The sequence below is a fragment of the Falco biarmicus genome, chromosome 1 (assembly GCF_023638135.1).
Source record: "Falco biarmicus isolate bFalBia1 chromosome 1, bFalBia1.pri, whole genome shotgun sequence".
NCBI lineage: Eukaryota > Metazoa > Chordata > Aves > Falconiformes > Falconidae > Falco > Falco biarmicus.
The window spans coordinates 93,783,397-93,805,462 of record NC_079288.1 but is presented as its reverse complement, the minus strand read 5'-3'; the positions used below and the strand labels follow the sequence as shown (position 1 = coordinate 93,805,462).

The window sequence follows — 22,066 nt, the reverse complement described above, 5'->3', positions numbered from 1 at the left end:
TAGTGCTAAAAAGGCTTCTATGCATTCAAACAGGCAAGGAACTCCGAAAATTACAAAATCTTTTTTAACTACCGTGTGATACAATGGGAAGTATTAACCGAGTTTCAACCAACAGATCCTATGCTTATAACAGTTTCTTGCTCTTAAACTTATTTTCGCCAAACCCATTAACTCAACGTGAGTAAAACAGAGGAGTGGAGGAAGACTTGGGAAGTGCTTTGGGTAGAGGTTCATGGTACCTATGCAGTCAGTGATTGCTTGTGAACAGAAGGGACAGGTTTTCTTGAAGTGCATGCGATGCGATGCATAGCAAATACTGCCCAACTTTAGAGAAAAGATTCTAAGTTGTCTAGGATAGATTGATAGGGTAAGACATGTTGCACGCTTTAGATCTTTAGGTTATGGAGTGGGAATAAAGCAAAGGACTGGGGGAGAACCTTGGGCAAAGAGATGATGTTCTGTCAGTATATGCTCTGCCGATGCTTTAAGAGTAAAAAGAGATCGACAGCTCTTACAGTCACTCTGGCTTTACATTTTGAAAATTTTTCAGCTCTAAGGAATAGAGTCTAGGACTGCACTGCTGTGTTCATGTGAAGTGATGTCAAAGTTTACACTGTAGATGTAAAACCTAATTGTGAACTCCTCCAACTGCAGAATCTTGAAATGTGTTCCGTTCTTTAAAGAAAAGGTTTCTTCTGCATATTTGTCTGTCTAGCGATACCTCCTTTTGAGACTCTGCTTCTTAGCTTTTACTTTTTTAAGGCTCTTGTTACTTCAGTAAGCTGTTTTCTGTAGGCAAGCTATATCTGCTACTTGATCTGCTGCAACAGGAATAGTTACAGAACAACGGCCAGAAATGGCAACTGTTCTTCTAATTATGCTTTTTAAAATACGTGCTCTTTGTCCTGTGTAGGTTCATAAAATAGGAAACTCGAAAAGAAGCAGAGTTTAAATACTTCATCTACCACAAGTTCATACCTCCGAATTTGTGACTAGGAAAGTGATATCGTAGATTATTTTTAAAGATTAACATAAATGCTAGTTTGAAATCTGTGACCATAATTTGTAATTTTTTCTCTGTGGAAACATATTCTTCTCCAAACGCTGTCATCATTCTTCACATGCCTTTTATTGGCTGTGTCAAGGCTCTTAGGATCAGGTAATCAGACATGATCAATAAGCTGTGCTTGAAGGTTTGCTGTTAGGCATCAGCAGAATGCTGATCTCCTTGGCTAGGATCTGTGTCTGGATGCCACACGTGGGCTGTATGTTTCTCTTGCCTGGAAAACACAGAACTTGCATTGGGCCAGATGGTAAGTTGGCAACCTGTTGCACCCATATAGAGGCCTTACTAAACTGCTGGTTTATGCAGGAGGTGAAACTCCTGGGAATAGGTGATTTCTGGGAGAAAAAAATAAAAATAAAAAAAGGGGAGGATGTGTCCAGTCACATGCAAACTTCTTGTGCTAAGAACAAGGAGGGAGACAGAAGAGTTCAGACAGACTGGATTGCATTTCATTCCTATAACTGCTCTTTGAATGGGACAAATGTGTTGTACCTTACATCTGAGCTGCTTAAAAAAAAATATTTGCTGATGTCACTAGTAAGTGACAGAAACTGAAATGTGTAACCCTACAAATACCAAAGGTGATTACTCTCTGTTTTGGTTAACCAGCAGTTTTTGAAAAAAGTAATACGCTCTAAATGTGGTTAGTTGATTGCCCTGCCGTTTTACTGCTGTAACGTGAAACATTCAAAAAAATCCCACTTCAAATATCTGTGTTCATTAAAATAATAATAAAAAAAGATTTTTCAATAAAACTTCAGAACTCAGTGGGATAAATTGCTACAGAAAAATAAGTTCTTTTAATGCTAGCTTCTTTTGTGGCTTTTTTTTTTTTTTTTGGTAGCTGAGGTTTTTTTTCCATCAATAAAATATTGTGTATTCCAGTTTTGATGTTATTCCAAAACATAGTTCAATAAGATCTGTTGAGGATTACTGAGGCTCCATCTGTTCTTTCCATGAACAGGAAACGCTACAGATGATGGTGAGCAGATGTATCCCGCCTATTACAGTCATGCTCAAAAACATTGAAATATTGGATTGAAAAGGCAAAAACATTTTAGTTCTGTGCAGCTTTCTCCTGTATTTGCTAGACTGTATCTATGTGTCTGACAGTCAGGCATCTTGAAATAATTTTACTTTTCTTTAAGAGTCTCCAAAATGTTTTGTGGTTTTGATTCTGATTTGTTGGGCTTTTTTTTTTTTCCTTCTTGAAATTAACGTTGTTCACAGCCCAGAAAGGAATTCAGTTTCACATCCAATCCAGAGCAACATACGGTATTTTAGAGCAACTTGGTGCCAATGTATGTATGCTCACACTTCCCTCAAAATTTATTAGGCCAGAGAAAAAGGGACTTAGGTATACCTTGGATTTTTGATCATTTTTTTAAAGTGGAGAAAGGAAGACAAACACCAACCAGACATCCTACTAATTTGTATGTCAGTGTGGCAGTTGCTCTAAAAAAGATCCTTGCTTTGCCTTCAGCAGAGGAGGGCTTTGAATGTAGGTCTGTCCCTCTGAGGTAAATACCTTCAGCTGCAGCAAGAAAGGTAGAAGAGAGAGAAGGCCCCCCCTAGTTTCAAAAATGTAGCACCGCAATCTCTGTGAGAATGGATTATTTTGCAGAAGTTGAAAAGCACCGTTAGGCACTTTTAATTAAATGTATTATATTTACTCCTTTTGGTTGGTTTCACACTTAGGACTCAGACTGAGGTGAAGTTGGGGGAGGTGCCTGGTGGTGCAGGCAGCGTGGCGGTGGTGTGGATGGCAGCGCTTGCCATCTCCCTGCTATCCCAAGACAGGGGGGCCCTGGCGCCCGATGTGCGCCCTGGCACGCCGGCTTGTACGTGGCAGTGCAGCTCCTCTTCCACTTCAGGGCCATACAAGCCTTGTGCCCGCTCCCCACAGAGGCTGAGGTGTTGCAATGGTGACTCTTAAAGCGGGTGGCTAAGGTGAGGGATGAGGAAGGCTCTGAAGGATCGGTGTCCCTGCTGGATTTGTGACTGATGGACATAACTCCTGTCCTGTGGTATCTGGGGCTGTGACTGTCAGGTAATGGGCCTGTTTCATACAGGGATCAGAGCCTGTGACAGCTCGTTTTGATTTATGATGCTGTGCTCATCAGGTTAAGGTTTGAGAGATGAATTCAGATTGGCAGAGTGGTAATGTACACGGACAGCAAGGGAGGTGGAGAAGCTTTCTTACGGGAGGAAGCTGAAAGAAGCTGACTCATTTAGCACAGCAAAAGAGAAAGCAGAGTGAGATATGTTCAAGAGGCAGAAAAAATTGTGTCCAAGGTAAATTATTAAGTTGCCACAAGTAATAGGTTAAACTGTCTGTGAGTCACCTTATGCTGGAAATTGATGAAGCTCCAAGACAATTTTCCAATAGGAGCAGGAAGAGGAAAAATGTTTTAAGGATTTTCATCAATTCATTAAAAGGATTGTTGAATGTGCAGTGATAATGAACAATGCATACTTTTAGTGCTGCATTTCTGTGAAAGTTAAAATCAATCTTTTTGTAACTAGCTTTGAATCTTTTGATGCTGAGGGATTTAATGGTACAATGGAAGTATTTAGCTCCCTGAGCTAAATCTCCCTGATGGAGAAACCAGGACTCCCATTCCGATGATCTCTTCATTTTCTTTTGAACATCACTTTTTTCTTAGAAGAAATGCTTTGCCAAATACTTTGAAATTTTCCATTTAATTTTGTAACTCCCCTATGTTAGTCATTCCCTTCTCTTTTCTCTGGCTTTCCAAAGTGAAGAGGATATACAATAATACTGAATTATTTTAGATAAATTTTAGGTTTTGATCTTTAGTGTTTGTCTGCCTGTGTACAAATGTGATCATTAATAGAATAACCCACCCATCCCACCCCACCCCTGGCTCAAACAGCTCAATTATTTCTTTGTGCATGTCATATTGTTAATTTGGAAAAAAGTTAATCTAAATATGATGAAAAGAAAGAGTTGCACCACAGGAAAAATTGGCAGCCATCACTTTAATGGTGCCACATGCTACTTCCTTGAGGCTACGGGAGGGAGTTTAAACAGTGTGATGATTCAATTTGTAGATTGAATAAAATCTGTAGCTAGATTGTATTCAATACCTTCACTGCTGCTCCAGCAGCCCACATGCTGTAGTGTGATGCCACCCAGCTGCTATTACGGCTCTAAACTTGGTTTCTCTGAGCAGTGATATAATAAAGCGGTGATGCTTGAAGAGTAGGATTCAATCTGATTTTTAATATTTATAAACTTCACTCTCAGTATGATGATTTAATTATTTTTGACTGCTTCTTAAAAAAATGTGTTCAGGACATTTGTTTGAAAAAAACCCTAGTAGTCTGATAAAATTGAACTTCAGGTTTTCATGTTATATAAGACTAGCTAGTAACAGATTTCAGTCTGTAGTCATGTCCTCTGGGACCATTGCCTGTAGACCTGAACATAAGTTCTCCATTTTTGCCTCCATTTTCTCCTGTATAAAGTAGAAATGGGAAGCACGATTAGCTGTCTTTTAGTGTTATTTTAGCTCTAGAAATGAAGGAAATCTGAGAAGAGTGAAGTGTATGCAGTTAGCTCATTTGTAAAATAATGTTTCTTCACCTTGATCATTACGAATCTATCCTTAGAGGAAACTCTGTGGCCACTGTGGTGGCCAAGAAAGTCAAAACTTTGGCAGTACAGTGGGACTGAGATGATTTTTTGATCTGGCCCTTGTTTCATGGAATCTGGACCTTAAAGGAGACAGTAGTGATTTGTTGTGCCCCATTACAGGATCCAGTCATACAAGTCAATAATTTTTCCGCTTATTTCCTGCAGTGTTATTTGGATAGAGAAATCTGTCAGGAGTTTGTCACTTGATGCTCTAACCAGTTTTCAGTTCACTGAGACTTTTGACGAAACAGCATAAACAAACCCTTTCCGTTCCAAACTCAATACATGAAGTGCTTTTTGGTTGTGGTTGCACCCACCTCCCCACTTTACGCCCCCCCCCCCCCCCCGGGGGTTCTCTTTATGCACAAGATCTAACACACACAAAAAAAAAACCCAAACACCAAAACAAAGCACACCCAAAAGCCCCCACTGTATTTTACAATGTTTGACTGTAAACTCCTTTCAAATCTACATATGAATAAAGAATACACAATTTCAGACATATGAATGGGCTTGTAAATACCAAGTAGCTTGGAGTGTAATTCTGTGTAATTCTGGAGACTTCTAAAAAATCTGTTCCTGATCCAACAAAACACTTAAGTGGAACCTTAGCTTTAGCAAAAATAAGTTGATAAAGAAATTAAAGACTCTGTACGTTGAAAAGCTAGGTTTGTACTTGAATTCATTTTTCACTGTACTGTGGGGTTTGCATCAGACCAACTTTTCCTGAATGATGTATTTCTTACTATTTACTGTACAGTTAATTCAGCACTTGAGATAAATGATAATGCTGCAGCATTACCTACATTCTTTTTCTAAGTTTATAAATGGTAAAAGTTTCATGGCATTAAGGGAAAGATCACTTTCTTGTAGTACAGCTGGGAATGGGATTTTATAAATAATAAACAGATGCTATAGGTAATATTCTGTGGATCTGAATGAAACTGAATCACTGTTCTGAAGCGGTGATTGCAAAAGTATTACTATTCTTACATCCTTTGGATGATCTTTTCAATAAGAAAATTCTATTTTTAGTGGTGATATAAGAAGACAAGCAAACAGGGAATGTAGTTATTTGATACTACCAATTAAAACCTCTTCAGCCATTGCAAGATAATTATTTTATATATATATATATATATATATAAAAGTGTGTCTTAACTTTTGGAATTTTATTCTTAGCTCAAAATTTGGATCGATTATTGTTGTTGTAATGTTTAAATATAAAATGTTTTTCATTTTATTTCTTTGTTTTTAGTCTTAATCGTAGTGTTGCATCTTATATCTTGAAGACGTAAGGGAAAAAACCCCACTGAAATAGAATGCAAATATCCCATTGTATGAGTAATTCTTACGTGTAAATGGCCTATCGGGATCTATAGATTTGATCCTTTTATGGTGTTACTTATAGCTTCTAAAACTGTGACCAGCTGAGCCACTTACAAAAGCAAATCATACTCTTGAATTTGAGTCTGTAGTCTGTGTTTCTGTTTTGCTAGATCATCAAAAAATACAAGAATGAGTAAAAGTCTGAGCCCCACAATCTTCTGTTGGATAGCACAGTGAAAAAAGAATGAATCTACCTATATCAATAAAAGTCTTGATTTCATTTTTTCTTCAGTCTTACAGAATCTGAGTCCATTTTTCTTGATGATGTGGCATTGGGAATGCACTAAGAACTATAAGAGCAGAACACAACAGTGAGGGACGGCTGAGGGAACTGGAGTGGTTTAGCCTGGAGAGAAGGAGGCTGGGGGGGGCACCTTATTGCTCTTTACAACCACCAGAAAGTAGATTGTAGACAGGTGGGGGTAGGTCTCTTCTCCCAAGTGACAGGGACAAGACAGGACAAGAAGAAACAGCCTGAAGTTGCTCCAGGGGAGGTTTAGAATGAATATTAGGAAAAATTTATTCACCAAAAAGGTGGTCAAGCATTGGAACAGGCTGCCCAGGGAGGTGGTGGAATCAGCATCCCTGGAAGTGTTTAAAAAAATGCATAGATGTGGTGCTTAGGGACATGGTTTAGTGGTAGACTTGGCAGTCCTTGTTTAATAGTTGGACTTGATCTTAATCGTTTAGTTGGAAAAGACATTTCTGTGATTCTGTTTGGAGTATTTTCTTTTCCCAGTGGACAATCTTGGCAGAAAACCCTTGTGCAGTCTAAAAGTAGAATGGTTATTTCTTTGAAGGCACATATTTCTGGAGGAACATAATAGTAAATTATCATGTATCATGTACTGTACTTTTCTTTTTTGCTTAGCAGTAGTGAAACCAAGGGCTTCTGTATCACTGGTTAGAAATGTGTACAACCTGCAATTACTAGATAAACAATATAGTGTTAAGCAGGCCATATACAAATAATGTGGAAATTTGTAGAAAACAATATGGAACAGCAAGCTACCAGTCCATGACCGTAGGTCTTCACCATATTGTTCTTGAGATTCTGAGAACAGCCGATAAACTAAAAGCAAGAGCAGAGTCGAAAAAATACTATGTGAGAAAAGCAGATTCTAGCATTAAAAATTGGGAGGCATAGAGTTAGTACTTCTAAGTACAGAGTAGGGACTAAGATTGAAAAAATAATTGTGGAAGAAATAGATTAATTTTTTATTTAAAAAATAATTTTTAAACTAGATAGGTGACAAGCAAGGGTCTATGTGGTACCAACAGAACCTCTGAAGGTAGTGAATAGGAGAGCTTCTATTTCTCCTTTTGTTTTTTCCCCACTGGAGGGCAAACACTGTTCAAAAAAAGTTAAACTATGTGCCTTTAACAAGTTAAAATATATACTTTGCTATAGCTTTCATTGTCTGACATTGATTTAATTAAATTTTATCAGCTATTGTTGATTGGGAGGAGTTGCAATTTTTTTGCTTTTCCAATAAACATATTTAGCTAGCATATCTTGTAGCATTTTCAAACATAAATGTCTTCTCATGAATATGTGCTTATGATTCAAGTTTGTTTTGAATTGGACTTTTTAATATTTGGGGGGTTTAGTTGCATACTTAATTAACTGAGCAACAAATTACTACTTTCTGCTTTCTGGAATGAAAATTATTCTGCATGTTCATCTTGAATCTCTACAAGTACTTTAGGTATAATCAAACATTTGGTCCTGCTAATCTGTTATAATCCTGTAATCTGGGTGATCTCTAAACATCACTGTAGGATATGTCAGTAAGACAGCTGTAATGAAAACAAAAGTGTTCGTGATTTTCGTTGAAAATTAGAAGCTCCTTTTAATAAAAAGTGCATCTTGGACTATGATCTAGACTCTTACGTAGACTGCAAAAATGCAGATTAGGAATGGGTATTAGAAATTTTAGAAGGCCGCACTTTGTACTGAAGTATTCTCTCAAATGATTTGTATAGATGCTTGATCCTGCAGCTTTTTAGTCGGGGCAGCAATACATCTCTGTTGTACTCTCCAAGCTGCGCTTAAAAGATCTAGTAATGCAGCCAGACATAGGACTCAGCCTGCAGCTCTGTACTTGTATTATTTTCTGTCTGTGGGTAAAGCCTGCATGCACTTGAAATATTGTATCAAGGAAATTACAGTTTGGATTGGTGGACAATGAGGTGGATAAAAAAAAACCTGTTTGGATGACTAGGCTTAGTGGATAGTGCGTCATACTCTACCTGGAGGCTGAGAACAAGAACCTATCCTGAGACCTGTCCCGTGTGTCTCAAAGCTTTATCAATAACCCACAAAGTGCAAAGAAAGTGAGCTGTCAACAGGTTTGCAGGTGATGCCAAAACTGGATGAGGCACCAGTCAGAAAGACCTAGACAGACTGGAGGAATGGGCCAACAGGAATGTCATGAAATGCAATAAGAACAAATGCCAAATCCTGCACTTGGGAAGGAATACACACTGGGGAGCAGCTCTGCTGGAAAGCCTCTGGTGGACCTGGTAGATAGCAAGCTGAATATACTGCCTGGATTGTTGCTGCCTCAAGCTGAAGCTAGGAGCATCCATGGCTGTATTAACAGGAAGGATCACAGCCAGTAGGTTGAGGGAAGTTGGTTACTGCTCTCATTATACTGCATCTAGAGTGCTGCATCCATTCTGGGTCCTCTAATACGAAGTACTGATAAACAGAAGGGAGTTCAGTGGAGGCCCTTTAAGCTGGTGGGGGGTCTGGAGCATGTGCCTCGCGAGGAGAGGCTTGAGGGAGCTGAGGCTGCTGCTTCAGACTGGAGAAGAGATAGATTCGGGGCACCCCAGCACCTAAAAGGAGGTCATGGAGAAGACAGATAGCTTCTTCATAGGGCTTCATGGCAGAAAGACAAGATAATGGTCACAAAATGAAATAAGAGACATTCTGGCTTTTTACAAAGACGGTCCAGCAGTGGGACTGGCTGCCTAGAGAGGTACAGTCTGGTTTTCAACACGCAAGCAAGTCAATCCCCAAGCAATCTGGCCTGGTCTCATAGCTGGCCCAGCTTTGAGCAGGAGGTTGGGCTAGACACTTCCTGAGGTTCCTTCCAACCTTAATTATCCTGTGATTTTTATTAGAAGGATCAAATGACGGTTCTGAGAATGTTACTAGCCACTGTTGTCTTTGTGGAGTCTTAGTTTTTGCAGTGTAGATCAGGTAGAATTTAGAATTGACAAGTAAATTGGCTGAGGTTTTTTGCTACTTCATAGTCTTGGTAGGTTTCTGCTTGGTCACAAGTGGAATCACAAAATGGTCAGGATGGGAAGGGACCTCTGGAGATCATCTAGTTCAACCTCCTCTGCTAAAGCAAGTTCACCAAAAGCAGGTGGCAAAGAATCGTATTCAGGTACGCTGTCCCCTCATCCAGGTCACTGGTGGATGAGTTGAACAGACTGGACCCAGTACTGACCCTGGGGAACACTGCTAGGTTGTGTCTGATTTTTTCACTGGGCAATGAACCTTCTCCTTCCTTGTGTGCTGGTTTTAAGAAAAATCTGTTTTTTGCAAGGTGAAACTCTTCACTTTGTAAGTGGATTGTCGAGAGCCTTTCTTTTTCTCAACATCTTTGCTGTTTGGTTTTAGGGTTTTTTTGTTTGTTTTTTCCTGAGGCACAATTGGCAGTATGATTTCAGCTCCATATTAGCATATTAGATGTGATTTGGTGATAGGTAAACCCTCATTAAATGAACTAGTAGACATAGAAATACCTGCAGAAAGGACTGAAGCAAAAGAAATCTGAGTAACCTCAGAGAGATTCAAAAGTGTATTTTTAAAGTCACGTTAGCAGGTGAAAAGCTTCTTACAAAGTTTTTATCTTTTTTTGAAACATCAGAGCAGACCTGCTTTAAGCTGTGAGCACTTTTGTCATATGCTGAAACAAACATGCTGTGCTCCACTTCAACTTAATCACAGGGAATTAGTATTAATTCTTCCATATACTATTAAAAGTATAAATGGCTGTCATCTGCTTCACAGAGGTACATGGGGCTACCTTTTAGGCTTGGGAATGTGGACCCTTGAATTCCAAATGAACAAGTTCAAAAGAGCTTCTAAAATGAAAAAATATTTTTATCAGAGCTAGAGAAATTCCTGCTTCTCAACAAGCAAAATTATTCAGGACTATACTGAAGATACTAACCTGGGTGATGGTAGAGGTTTTTTTTTTTTTTTCCTACTACATTAAAACTGTGTAAAACCAGGAATCTTGCAGTACGTTTGATGTGGTATGTGTGTGAAGAATGCATCAAATTATAGTCTATATGTGAATTGAAGGAGCTTATTCAAAAGATAATAAATTTACAGCTAATATTGCAAATGAGCATCTGCAGTCTGAAATTTAAAACAACACAATTTCTATGCAAAATGTTACTATTATGAGGTTTTAGTCCAGTAATTACTCGTCTATATTAGTGAGATTATCATGTTATTAATTTCTATTATAACCTTTTTAAAATGGTGGGTGTTCAAGGACTCTCTTGAAATTCTATTTTTGTGGGGACACCAGTGAAGCAGTGTCAAAGGATTTTTTTTAATGCCAAATCAGCAATGTGTTTTAGTAAGTTAGACGGTCCTTTGAAAAGTACTTATAGAATGCAACTTGTTTGTTTTCCTAAGCTTCTCAAGAGATTTTTTTTTGCTCAGTGTTATATAATCTAGGGAATATGGCTTTTCTTATAAGAAGAGGAACAGTTTATCACCACTAATTCTCTTTAAGTTGGGGTGGTTTTGGGCTGTAATAAACTTGTTTAGCTGCAGTTTTGACATACAAAATCTATGTCAATGTACATTCACTAGTTTTCCTGCTTGTAGGTGGGGTTTTTGTGTGTTTTTAAGGCACTGTCCTTGTCATGTTAGCTGTAGAGTACTTCTAAGTATGTTTCTCTGTTATGTTTTATAGGTAGCGTACAGTTTTCTGTAAATGAACCTTATCAAAGTTCTGGAAGTCTGTAACAAGTTTTTCAGGATGTTTCAAAAACACCTTTTTATCTACAAAGGTTTACAAAAATGAGTAAATCTTTGATAAACATTGTGGTACAACATAGCAGAGCAGTGATTATTTGTGGTAGCTTGTAGTAATAAGAAATCATGTATTAGTCTCCTTGAAAATCTTTTGTCAAATTTATCCTCAAAACTGCACTGAACACCTTCCCCTTTGTGAAGGTTAGTCAAAAACCATTTTCTTATTTCAATGAATGTTCTTGTCTGCAGTGTGAAATGGAAATATGTGCATTTCTTGAGTTCATTTTAAATGGTTTTGGTAAATATTACCTCACAGTTTGTTGCTTTGAGGAAAAAGGCAACAGTAATAGTTTTATTAAGATGTGTTAAGAATGAGTCTAAATCCAGGTTAGGTATAACAGATAAATTCAAAATAAACTGTTTTGAAAGATTAACTAAAAAAATTCTCATTGGTTCCTAGCTGCCTACTTCCTCAGCAGTATAAATACTGCATCCACCCTGGTTTGCATGAAATGTATTGGTACAAGTTGTGTTACATTGGGTGAAGGAGTAGAGATGAGGAATTGGGATGTTCTGCTCAATTTGTGACTTGTGACCTTGTCTTGAGTAAGTCACTTGACAATGGTCTTATCTGGTCCTTTGTAAGCAGCATATACTGCGTGTGCTACACTTATAAATGAACACAGTCAAACTAGGGAGAAGATTTATGGCCCATTAAATACCCTGCACTGAATGGTGGCATGTAGGTATATAATCCGTGATAAATATGAAGTGGCTAATTTTGGAGCAGTTACATATCTGCACGTCAGATCATCCACTAACTTGAGTCATCCTCCTCTTAGCTCAATGCATGAAAGGTTTAAAAAGTCTTTAAATATATGATGTTATGCAGTGCTATATAAATGTATTTATTAATGTAATGAATAAATGAAATTTTAGCAAATTTTGGTCCAGGTTTGGACCAAATGTTTCTTCAAGTTCTAAAAGCTGGTTTAGAATACGTCATAGAGGCTTGAACAAGAGGAGTAATGAAGAAAACCTGAGATCTGGGTTGATTCTCAGATTATTTTCCTTCCTACGTAGTCTGTGTTGTCAAATGAATATTGCAACCTATGCCTTGCCCAGCTTTAGTTGGACAAAATCCTTTATAGAAAGGTACATTCTTTTTTGGTCAATTATTTCTTGATGATGTTGGAAAATGTAAGTAGAGAAGTACATGCTTCTCTTTACTTTGAAAGTTTGACTTAAATAAATAAAAATTAATTTCCTGGTGTGTTGTGATGTGTGAATACTTAAGAAGACCAAAAGGTATTAATCATTGAAATGGTTCCCATTTTGAAAGTGACTCCAGCTGAGAGATTTCACTGAAACCAAAAGAGCAATATGAGTATTTTCTTAAGGAAGTCGAGTAGTCAGCCAAATACTGCTTGCCACTTTCCCATTAAGTGAATCCTGCAAATTCTTCATTATTCTGGAAATCCAATAAACCACTAGGAGTGGAAAATTAATTAATTAGATGTTATTAAAGTCCAAGAATGGAAAGCAGATCTGGCCTCTACCCCTGGCTTTTGTTGTTTCATTTTGTGATCTGAACATTACTGAGCCTCTGAATACACCTTTGGTCTCTGCCTTACGATGACTCTCAGACTTCAGGGTAACTTCTCTCATTTCTGATTACTGCTGATGGAACTTGGTCTTTGACTTACACTGTGTTTTCAGATTACAGATTAAACAGACCATGTACACTCAAAAACTTGCTATGAAATTGTATTGGGTCTGGCTGATCCCCATAGAAGCCGTTCAGTGCTGTGCTTGTAGTGGTACAGCTAGGAAGGTGGTGATCACACACTGGGATGCTGGCTGGTGCTGAGCAGCACAGCACCACAGCTGTCTCTCCAGCCTTCTTCCCCCTTGTAGGCAAGATCTCAGCAGGGGATGTAGCCAGGACAGCTGACCCAAAGTGACCAATGGGATGATATAAATGCTGAGAGAAAGGAGGAGGAAGAGGGGGCATTTGTTGTTTAAGACATTTGTCTTCTGGAGCACCCGCTACGCATACTGAAGCCCTGCTTCCCAGCAGGTGACTATGCATCGCCCGCTGATGGGAAGTAGAGAATAACATCTTTTGTTTTGCTTTGTTTCTGCACACGCAACGTTTTGCTGTAGCCTTGTTAAACTGCCTTTGTCTTGAAAGACAAGGGTTTTCTTTTAATCTTATTTTCTTATTTTTTCATCTTATTTCCCCCCCCCCCCCCCCCCCGTTCTGAGTGGAGTGATACAGTGGCTTGATGGGCACCTGGCATCCAGCCAAGGTCAACTGACCACAGAAATGTCCTGTCAATGCCTCCTAAGATCTGATCAGTAAAATCTTTGGAGATGATTTTCACAGAGAAGCCAATATTTATTTAATGTGCCATAAAACATGATGTGCAATTCATAATTTCTTATGCACAGAACACTACCAATGGAATGTATTCCTGTGCTTCAGAGGTCCCACAATTATTGTGGGCACAGTTAGACCCCATTTTTCATGTTTTTTCAATATATGAAGTTATGGCAGTACAATGTATATGTATAATCAAAGTATGAGTGTGCTTTCTCTTTCCCAATGGAAACACGATAAAAGCAGCAAATTCACCTAATCCTTGAGATTAAGACAAAATAAGTCTAAAACTACACCAGCATCTTTTTTTGTTCATTAATTAGTTAATAGATGCTTGTAAAACTCTAAGCATCATATTTAGTGTGTTTTCATCATTTTCAGCTAGAATGCTTGACTACTGTGGTACCCAGTAAAAGGAAAATTCTCATTATTTACTTTTTCTAAAGACCTGTGTCTACAGAATACTGTCTCGCTATGACCTCTGCATCTTTACTGTTCAAGACATTTGTAAAAAAGATGACATGAAACAGTTCATGCAGAACATTTTCAATATTTTTACTCATGGCTGTTATAGCTATAACCCATAGTTTTTGAAAAATAGTACACAAACTTGGTAGAACAAAACCTGCAGTAATTTACTAGAACTAGATATTTAGTGCTAAAGACATTGTTACTACATAATTGCCAGCATTTCTGCTAATTTCACTGTAAAATTTTGGATGTGTGCATTTAAGTGTGGGAAGACAAGATGCAATATTTTTCTGATGGTCTAGTAATAATTAAAAAGTTAAAAAATTGATATTTTATTGGGGGGGTTACCTGTTAACACACAAGGGTGCTAATAAGAAACCTTTATTACAGTAGGCTGCGCAAACATTTCTAAAAGTACTTCTGAGATCTGCTCAATATCCACCATTTATTTTAACTGTGTCTTTCTCAGGCCTTACAATGATAAATGTGAAAGGCTGAAGAGGGTAAAGGGACTTCTATGAGAACATAAGTTAGATCAGTGGGATAATTGCAGTAATTCAAACTTCTTTCATATTGCGATCAAACTAGATCTGAGAAAGTTCCCTTTTTCTGTAAAGCAGCATAGCTTCAATACACAGATAGCAAACTAAGGCCAAAGGTGGAATACCTTGCTCAAAGATAACCAAAATCCTGGAGCACAAATGTGGAAAAGAGCCCGAGACTCTTTATGTGCTCCCCCCATTAAGAAAGCAAAGCCTGCTTTTTCTTCATTATTCTTCTTTGCTAAGGGCACGCATCTCTGATGTCTAAAAATTCAGTAGTGAATTGTAGTGAACAGAGCTACATCTGGCTGCTGATCAGTCACCAGCGGTGTTCCTCAGGGTTCAATTCAAGGGCCAGTTCCGTTTCATACATCTACCAGTGTTCTGGGTGCAGGAGTTGAATGCACCGTTAGCAAGTTTGCCAGCAATACCAAACTGCGAGGTGCTGTTGACTCTCTCAAGGGACAGGAGGCCTTGCAGAGAGGGATCTAGATAGATTGGAGCATTGGGCAACAAGTAATGGGATGAAGTGGAACAAGTCCAAATGCCAGATTTGCACCTGGGCTGGAGCAGCTCTGTGTACAAGTATGAATGGGGAGAGGAGTGGCTTGAGAGCAGCCCTGCAGAAAGGGGGCTGGAGGGCAATGGGCAGCAGGCTCGGCACGAGTCAGCAGTGTGCCCAGGCAGCCAAAGGGGGCAAGCCGTGTCCTGGGGTGCAGCAAACACGGTGTAACAAGCCGGTCACGGACGTGACGTCCTGCTGTGTTCAGCACTGGGGCGGCCTCCCCTCCAGTTCTGTGTGCTGTGCTGGGCCCCCCACTTTAAGAAGGATGTTCAGGTACCGGAGTGTGTCCAGAGGAGGGCAACAAAGCTGGTAGGAATATCCCGTGAGGAGCAGCTGAGGGCTTTGGGCCTGTCTAGTTTGGAGAAAAGGAGGCTGAGGGCCAACCTCATTGCTCTCTGCAGCTTCCTGAGGAGGGGAGGTGGAGAGGCAGGTGCTAAGCTCTTCTGCCTGGTATCCAGGGATAGGATACATGGGATGCTAGGAAAAGTTTAGTCAGGATTTTAGGAAGCATTTCTTTGCTAAGAGGGTGGTCAAATGCTGGAACAGGGTTCCGAAAGAGGCGGTTGATGCCTGAAGCCTGTCAGTGTTTAACAAGCATTTGGACAATGCCCTTAAGAACATGCTTTAGCTTTTGGTCAGCCCTTTATTAGTTGAGCAGTTGGAGTAGACAACTGTTGTAGGTCTCTTCCAACTGAAAAAATCTGATTTATTCTATGTATTTATTGTAAGAGAAAAACTGCAAGAAAATTACTGAATCCTGTACTTATTATGTTTTGGAATCTGTAATGTCAGCATAAAATATGATTAAGTTCACATTGCTCTTGAAATCAGCCCCCCCATCACCGGATATACTCCAGTATTTTTTTATTTCCATGTTTTTGTGAAATTAATATTGAAGATGAAAGTGAATTCTGTATAATGGAGCATTGTTTCTTTGTTTGAAGTTTTACAGCTATATACTTATCAATAGCCATATCCTTTATGAAGACAAAATACTCCTGAGACCTTACGGATTATTAGAATTACTCAAAGCAGCTACCTGCATGTTAAGTCATGGAAGCAAACCTTTAACTTTTGCCAGTGTCTGGATAGCACTTACACAATGCATGGTTTCTTTCTGCCAGAAAGTTCTCAGAATTGACTCTTTGCAATTATTTTGCTAATAGATTAGAGCTAATTGGATCCTGACTGTTTTTTTTTTTTTTTTTTTTAATCACAGAAAATATCGGAAGTGTAGTTGAGGATTACTTAATTTTTTTAGTACATAGTTTGTCATTGAGGTTCACTGCCAAGACAGTCTAGGGTTTTGACATGGATTTGTCAGTCTCCTGGTAAGTCACAAAGATTGAGAGAGATTTGTTGTGACCGTTAACGCCTTGTCATGCTAAGGGTTAGATGTTTCTTTCACATCAGTTATAAGAACCTATTGCCAGGAGGCAACCATTAAAACTGTCTCTTTCACACAATGTGAATTCAGTCGTGACAGCAACTAGCACATCATTTGCAATTTCTTAAAATAATTTGTACTCGTTTTAGTGTTATATGCTGTGCTCTTCCTTTAAGTCAAATTAGTTTATAAGTGTAATAAAAATCAAATGTACTAATCCATTCAGGTTTACGTGCAACTTTGGGTATTGACCACAACTTTTTCATTATTTTTTTTTAACTTACCAAAGTTGGAGTAAACCATGCAATCTTTTTGGAAACACACACACACACACCCGCCCCCCAGTGGAACTTTTGGACAGTTCCCACCACAGCAACCTGTGTGACAAAGCAGTATTTGCAAGCTACAGTGCTCTGCCTGGAGCCCTCTCCAGTGGCAAGTTCTCTTTTTCAACTGTCTGTCAGCAAAATGCTGGCATGACATTAAATGCATCTCATCTAAGATAACATTGAGAGAGTGCTACTACATTGTAAGAGAATCTTGACAGCATTTTAGAAATATCTTCATTGGAAGAAAAAATCTTTTTGTTTAAATAAGAATTACTGTTTCAATTTACTACATAGTGATCATAACTCCTATGTAATATTAACTAGTGATGCACTACCAGAAAATGCTGTAATTGAATCGATTACTGAACCAAATCATAGCTTAGAATAGAGATACGTGCACACATTTTTCTCTTGTTCCATTGGGGAAAAGATAGTTTCCACTTTGTTAAAAGGCTGACAGTCCTCTCTGCCAATTCTGTCTCGCTACTGAGATATCATCACATCTGTTATAGATGTTCTCTGGTCAATCAGATTACTTCTGTTTATAAAAAAACTGGTTTTAGTAAGTATATAAATTATGCAGTACACCAGGAGGAAACTGCTATTATCTATCATGGAAATCTGAATGTAAGATGCATACCACAGCATGCACAGCAAAACTACAGGGTGAAAATAAAGTTTATTTAGAAATAGGACTAATCATTAATTTAGTTGATTAACAATAGTACAATTCTTATTCTTTAAATAGAATATTAAAAAGTGATCCAAGCTGTATCAGCTAAAAGATTGTTCAAGAGACAGCTGCTGCACTTCTGTGTTGTTAAATAATTAATACATGTTGGAAAGTGTTAATTTAGATGGTACTACAGTTACCACCCATTTCAGGTTTGTCCATACCTGGACATATAAATTGGATTACAAATTTGTAGTCTTTAAATGAATTAGACACCAAACTTCCATGAATAACCAAAAGCTATTTCATACAGCCCATGTAAACATGGAATAAATTTATTTTGTTTGTTTGTTTGTTTTTAAGGTCTGCATTGCTGGGCACAATCTTTAACCATAACAGGGGAAAACATGAATTTAGTTGAAACTATAGCAGAGTGATCATTTATGTCTCTGTGTCCAGGAATTAATCCACTTTGAAGAGTTTCTTTGAGATATTCAGAAAAATGAAATAAGGAAACAAATGCTCTCAGAGCTGGATCGCTCACACTTTTTACACTTTAAGTTAAAATAACTTTTTTGTGTTTTCTATCTTGCTCGTTTAATGAAATTTTTATCATCCTAAACACCCTTAGTGCCCTCTTTGGTTTTGAGGATATTGAGCAGATGAGTCATGAGTCTCTAAATGAGGTGTTCATAATGAGAACACTGGAACCGCTTTTGAGCAAAAAGCTGTACTTGAAAACTTAGATTTTTATAAAGAACAGCATGTCAAACATGCCATACCTGCTTTTAAAACAGCTCTGCTAATAGTGATCCTGCTTCTATGCCTCTATTGCCCAGCACGAAACTTAACAAAGATGATCTACAAAGGCAGGATGTGTCTGAGGTGGGAACAGAAAAGATTTATGAATGACTATGTCAGCTTAATGTGAGATACCAATCAAGTCTCTTGTAAAAAAGAAATTTAATGATAATACGCAGCTAAAGATCTGCAGAAGGTTTTCAAATAATTTATTAATCCCTGTGATTTTTATCTTGATAAAATTTATTAGCTGTTCTCAGGGATGTTTCAGTCATTGGTAACTGTTTTTGATATACAAGATGCAATGTGAATGTATAGAAGTAATACATTATTAATAATATATTTATTCATTTTTCTTAAACTGCTTTTTCTACTGCATAAGGCAATGAAAGCTATTTAAAAGGATATTATTATTTATGAAAATCATCAATACAATGCAACAGCAGGAAAGCCTGCAGTTGTGCATGTAAGGAGATGCTGCCACTGAAACAGCTGGGGTTACTGCACTCATTACAATACTAGCAGGAATCCAGAGAAATGGAAAAAAATATTTGGAACTTTGCACAGTTCCAAGTCAGTTCAATATTTGTACAGTAGGTGGTCAGGAAAGTGTTTTTCTCTACAACACTGTGATCAAGTTTCTATTCTGCATTTGTTCAATTAAATGCCTCATGAAATTTAAGGCAGTTTGGCAATATGCTTGCTGGAATGCATGGAAGGGGTGGAAAAAAAGCCCCAAAACCATTACAGCACGTAATCTTTCCCACTATATTGATAATGCTGGATTCTGTTCTTAAATAACTGTACTAGAGAATAGAAATAATAGCCTGATAATAAAACGTGCCAGGATGCACACTAAATGTGCTTAGAGATTGAATCTTAATGCCTCACAATTCCAGCTGATTAGACAATTGTCTCTTGAATTAGCAGCTGTGCCCAGACCTCTGCAAGAACACCGCTGGTTGGAAGTCAGGGGCCTTTCTTTAGTATAAAGTTGAATTCAACTTTTCTTGAATCAAAGGCAGACACTATATGACTGTTAGCAAGTAATGCAATCAAAAATAGCTTAGTAGATTTAAGCATTTTTTTCCTTCTGGGAGGACCACTAAGAAATCAGTGTCCCACCAAAAAGACAACTGAATGGAGGGTGAAAGTGACCATGGCCAGTCCCTCATCATTTCCCACTGCTCCTGTTGAGGGAGAAAAGCAATTCCCATTCCCAGTGGAATGGTGAATGACCTGGGAAAAGTGAAAAATCTCAAGGAGCAGAAATGCAGTATCATCTCCAAAGTGGCTGTCATCTGGTGTGGTAGCAGGTGAGGGGTGTCTGCAGGTAAAGGGGAGAAGGGGAAACAGCAGTCTATGAGGATAGGTGTCAAGGAAACTGTGAAACCTCTGTCTGCGATTCCACTTTGGGCAAGAGAGCATACAGAGAAAACTGTTTCACTCTGCCTGCATTCTCCACCTGTCCCTCTGTTTATTTCTGAAATACAGTAGACCTATCAATATGCAAGTAGAAGGGACTTTTCTCAGCTCTTTTATAGGCACATGCCTGAGTAAATGTCAGATTTAGGACTTCTGAGAAGTAGACCATCTATGTGGGATTCAAAACACTAATCTTTATAAGAGTGATCTGTAACAGAAGATGTAATGGCATGTTCTTTTTGCACAGCAGCCTAGCAGTAAAAGCTTGTGGGATCAAAAAGAATAAGAAAGTGCGGCCTGTTTCTGTAGTCTAGAAAAAAGGCTGCTTGCCGGTAGCATGAAGTCCTACATTTCTGCCATTCTTTAGTGCTTGCTAAACATTTTCCATTTAAGATTACTCAAATGGACTGGATAAGGATAATATGAAATACAAGCAAGAGTACTCAGTTTAGTCAAGTGTGGGAAGCCTGCATTCAGCTCATCGTAACTATGGAAAATACAATGAAGTGACAGATTACAGTCTCACGTTATTAAGTTGTAGAATAACTATTGTATTATTCAGTATTTTGAACAACTAGGATTTTAAGAAATCTTAAATAGATTCATACTATTTTTCATTAATTGTACAGAACACATTTCATTTGATCCTCAAAAGATTTATAACGAGTAAAACAAATTTATTTTCTATTGTGAATGACTACTATAAAAAAAGAAAAATCTCTTTATTGTACAGATTTTTCTCCACTTGCTTTAGTTGTTAATTTGACCATCTACTTAATATGATTAAACATGGAATGAAATCTTTTCAATTAAAATCGGCATACCTTTCACCCTTTTGTTTAACTTCCGCATACCGCAATGGGTTGAGCTCATAAGATGACAAAAATATGAGTGGAGATGGAAAAAAAGCTCAAAAAGCAAAATTCAGACTAAAAATTTTGTTGAATGTTAGTGATGGAACTGTAGGCATTAGCAAGAGGTGAAGGGGTTAACAGAATAGCAATCACTCACATATCAATGGCTATCATAATTGGACCTGAAATAATTTTTCAACAAAGTAAGCCTTACAATTGAGTGTTTTCCTTGAGAGAAAGAAGATAACTGAAAAGATAATGCTGAAACGGTTAACCACCACCATGATGATATTGTGGCAAAGGTGGGGTTTAGTTCTCTGAAGGTAGCACAAAAGCTCCTGCTCTCACTCCTGGACTATGCAGTGTTTGAACAAGAATTTACTGGAGGTTTCTATTGTATATGAAATCTCTGTCAGTAGAAAATATTACTTCAAGTGCAGAGATATTTGAATACTTATGTCATCCTCAGTGTACTGCTGATTGAGTATGGCCAAGTCAAAAAGGACAACAGAAAGACATAGCATTTGAAACTAGTTTTGCAACATTTATCTTTACATACTTCATATCTTTTGTCTTGGAATGCTCATAGGAGTGTAACATTCATAAAGGAATTATCCTGTGTACAAGGAGGCTGTCTCATTTTTAATTTGTACCACATTCACAGCCATTACAACCTGTCAATGTGAAGTATTCTACCTGGCCTTGTGCAGAGCATTTGACGCTGTCCTGCACAACATCCTTGTCTCTAAATTGAAGACACATGGATCTGATGGGTGGACCACCAGTGGATAAAGAATTGGTCACAATCAAAGTTGTGGTCAACAGCTCAATGTCCAAATGGAGACCAGTGAGGAATGGCATTCCTCAGGGGTCAGTATGGAGATCGATGCTGTTTAACATCTTTGTCAGTGATGTGGACAGTGGGACCTGCACCCCCAGCAGGTTTGCTAATGACACCAAGCTCTGTGGCACGGTTGACACGCTGGAGGGAAGGGATGCCATCCAGAGGGACTTTGAGAGGTGGACCCATGCACACCTCATGAAGTTCAACAAGGCCAACTGTAAGGTCCTGCACTTGGGTTGGAGCAATCCCAAGCACAAATACAGGCAGGGTGGACAATGGATTGGCAGCAGTCCTGAAGAGAAAGACTCGAGAGTGATGGTGGATGAGAAGGTTAATATGACTCAGCAATGTGCACTTGCAACCTAGAAGCCAACTGTATCCCGGGTGGCATCAAAAGAAGTGTGACCAGCAGGTCAAGGGAGGGGATTCTCCCCCTCTACTGTGTTCTTGTGAGACCCCACCTGCAGTGCTGCATTCAGCTCTGGGGACCCCAACATAAGAAGGACCTGGACCTGTGGAGCAAGTCCAGAGGAGGGCCACAAAGATGACTGGAGGGCTGGAGCACCTCTGCTATGAAGACAGGCTGATAGAGTTGGGGTTGTTCCACCTGGAGAAGAGAAGGCTCCGGGGAGACACTACAGCAGCCTTCTAGTACCTAAAGG

The 22,066-nt window shown here is 38.6% G+C and overlaps 1 protein-coding gene across 6 annotated transcripts in view; it reads left to right on the top strand.

Annotated features, from left to right (window-relative positions):
* Positions 1-22,066, top strand: part of KCNIP4 (potassium voltage-gated channel interacting protein 4) — a 429,697-nt gene that overhangs the window by 289,945 nt on the left and 117,686 nt on the right. The window contains exon 1 of one of the 6 annotated variants that reach the window (XM_056361822.1): positions 9,424-9,517. The exons of the other annotated variants lie outside the window; for them this stretch is intronic. Within the exon in view, the coding sequence (XP_056217797.1) occupies positions 9,430-9,517 (88 nt within the window). The 5' untranslated portion in view covers positions 9,424-9,429. Of the gene's footprint in view, positions 1-9,423; positions 9,518-22,066 lie in introns of those variants that run through there. 6 annotated transcript variants of the gene reach the window in all.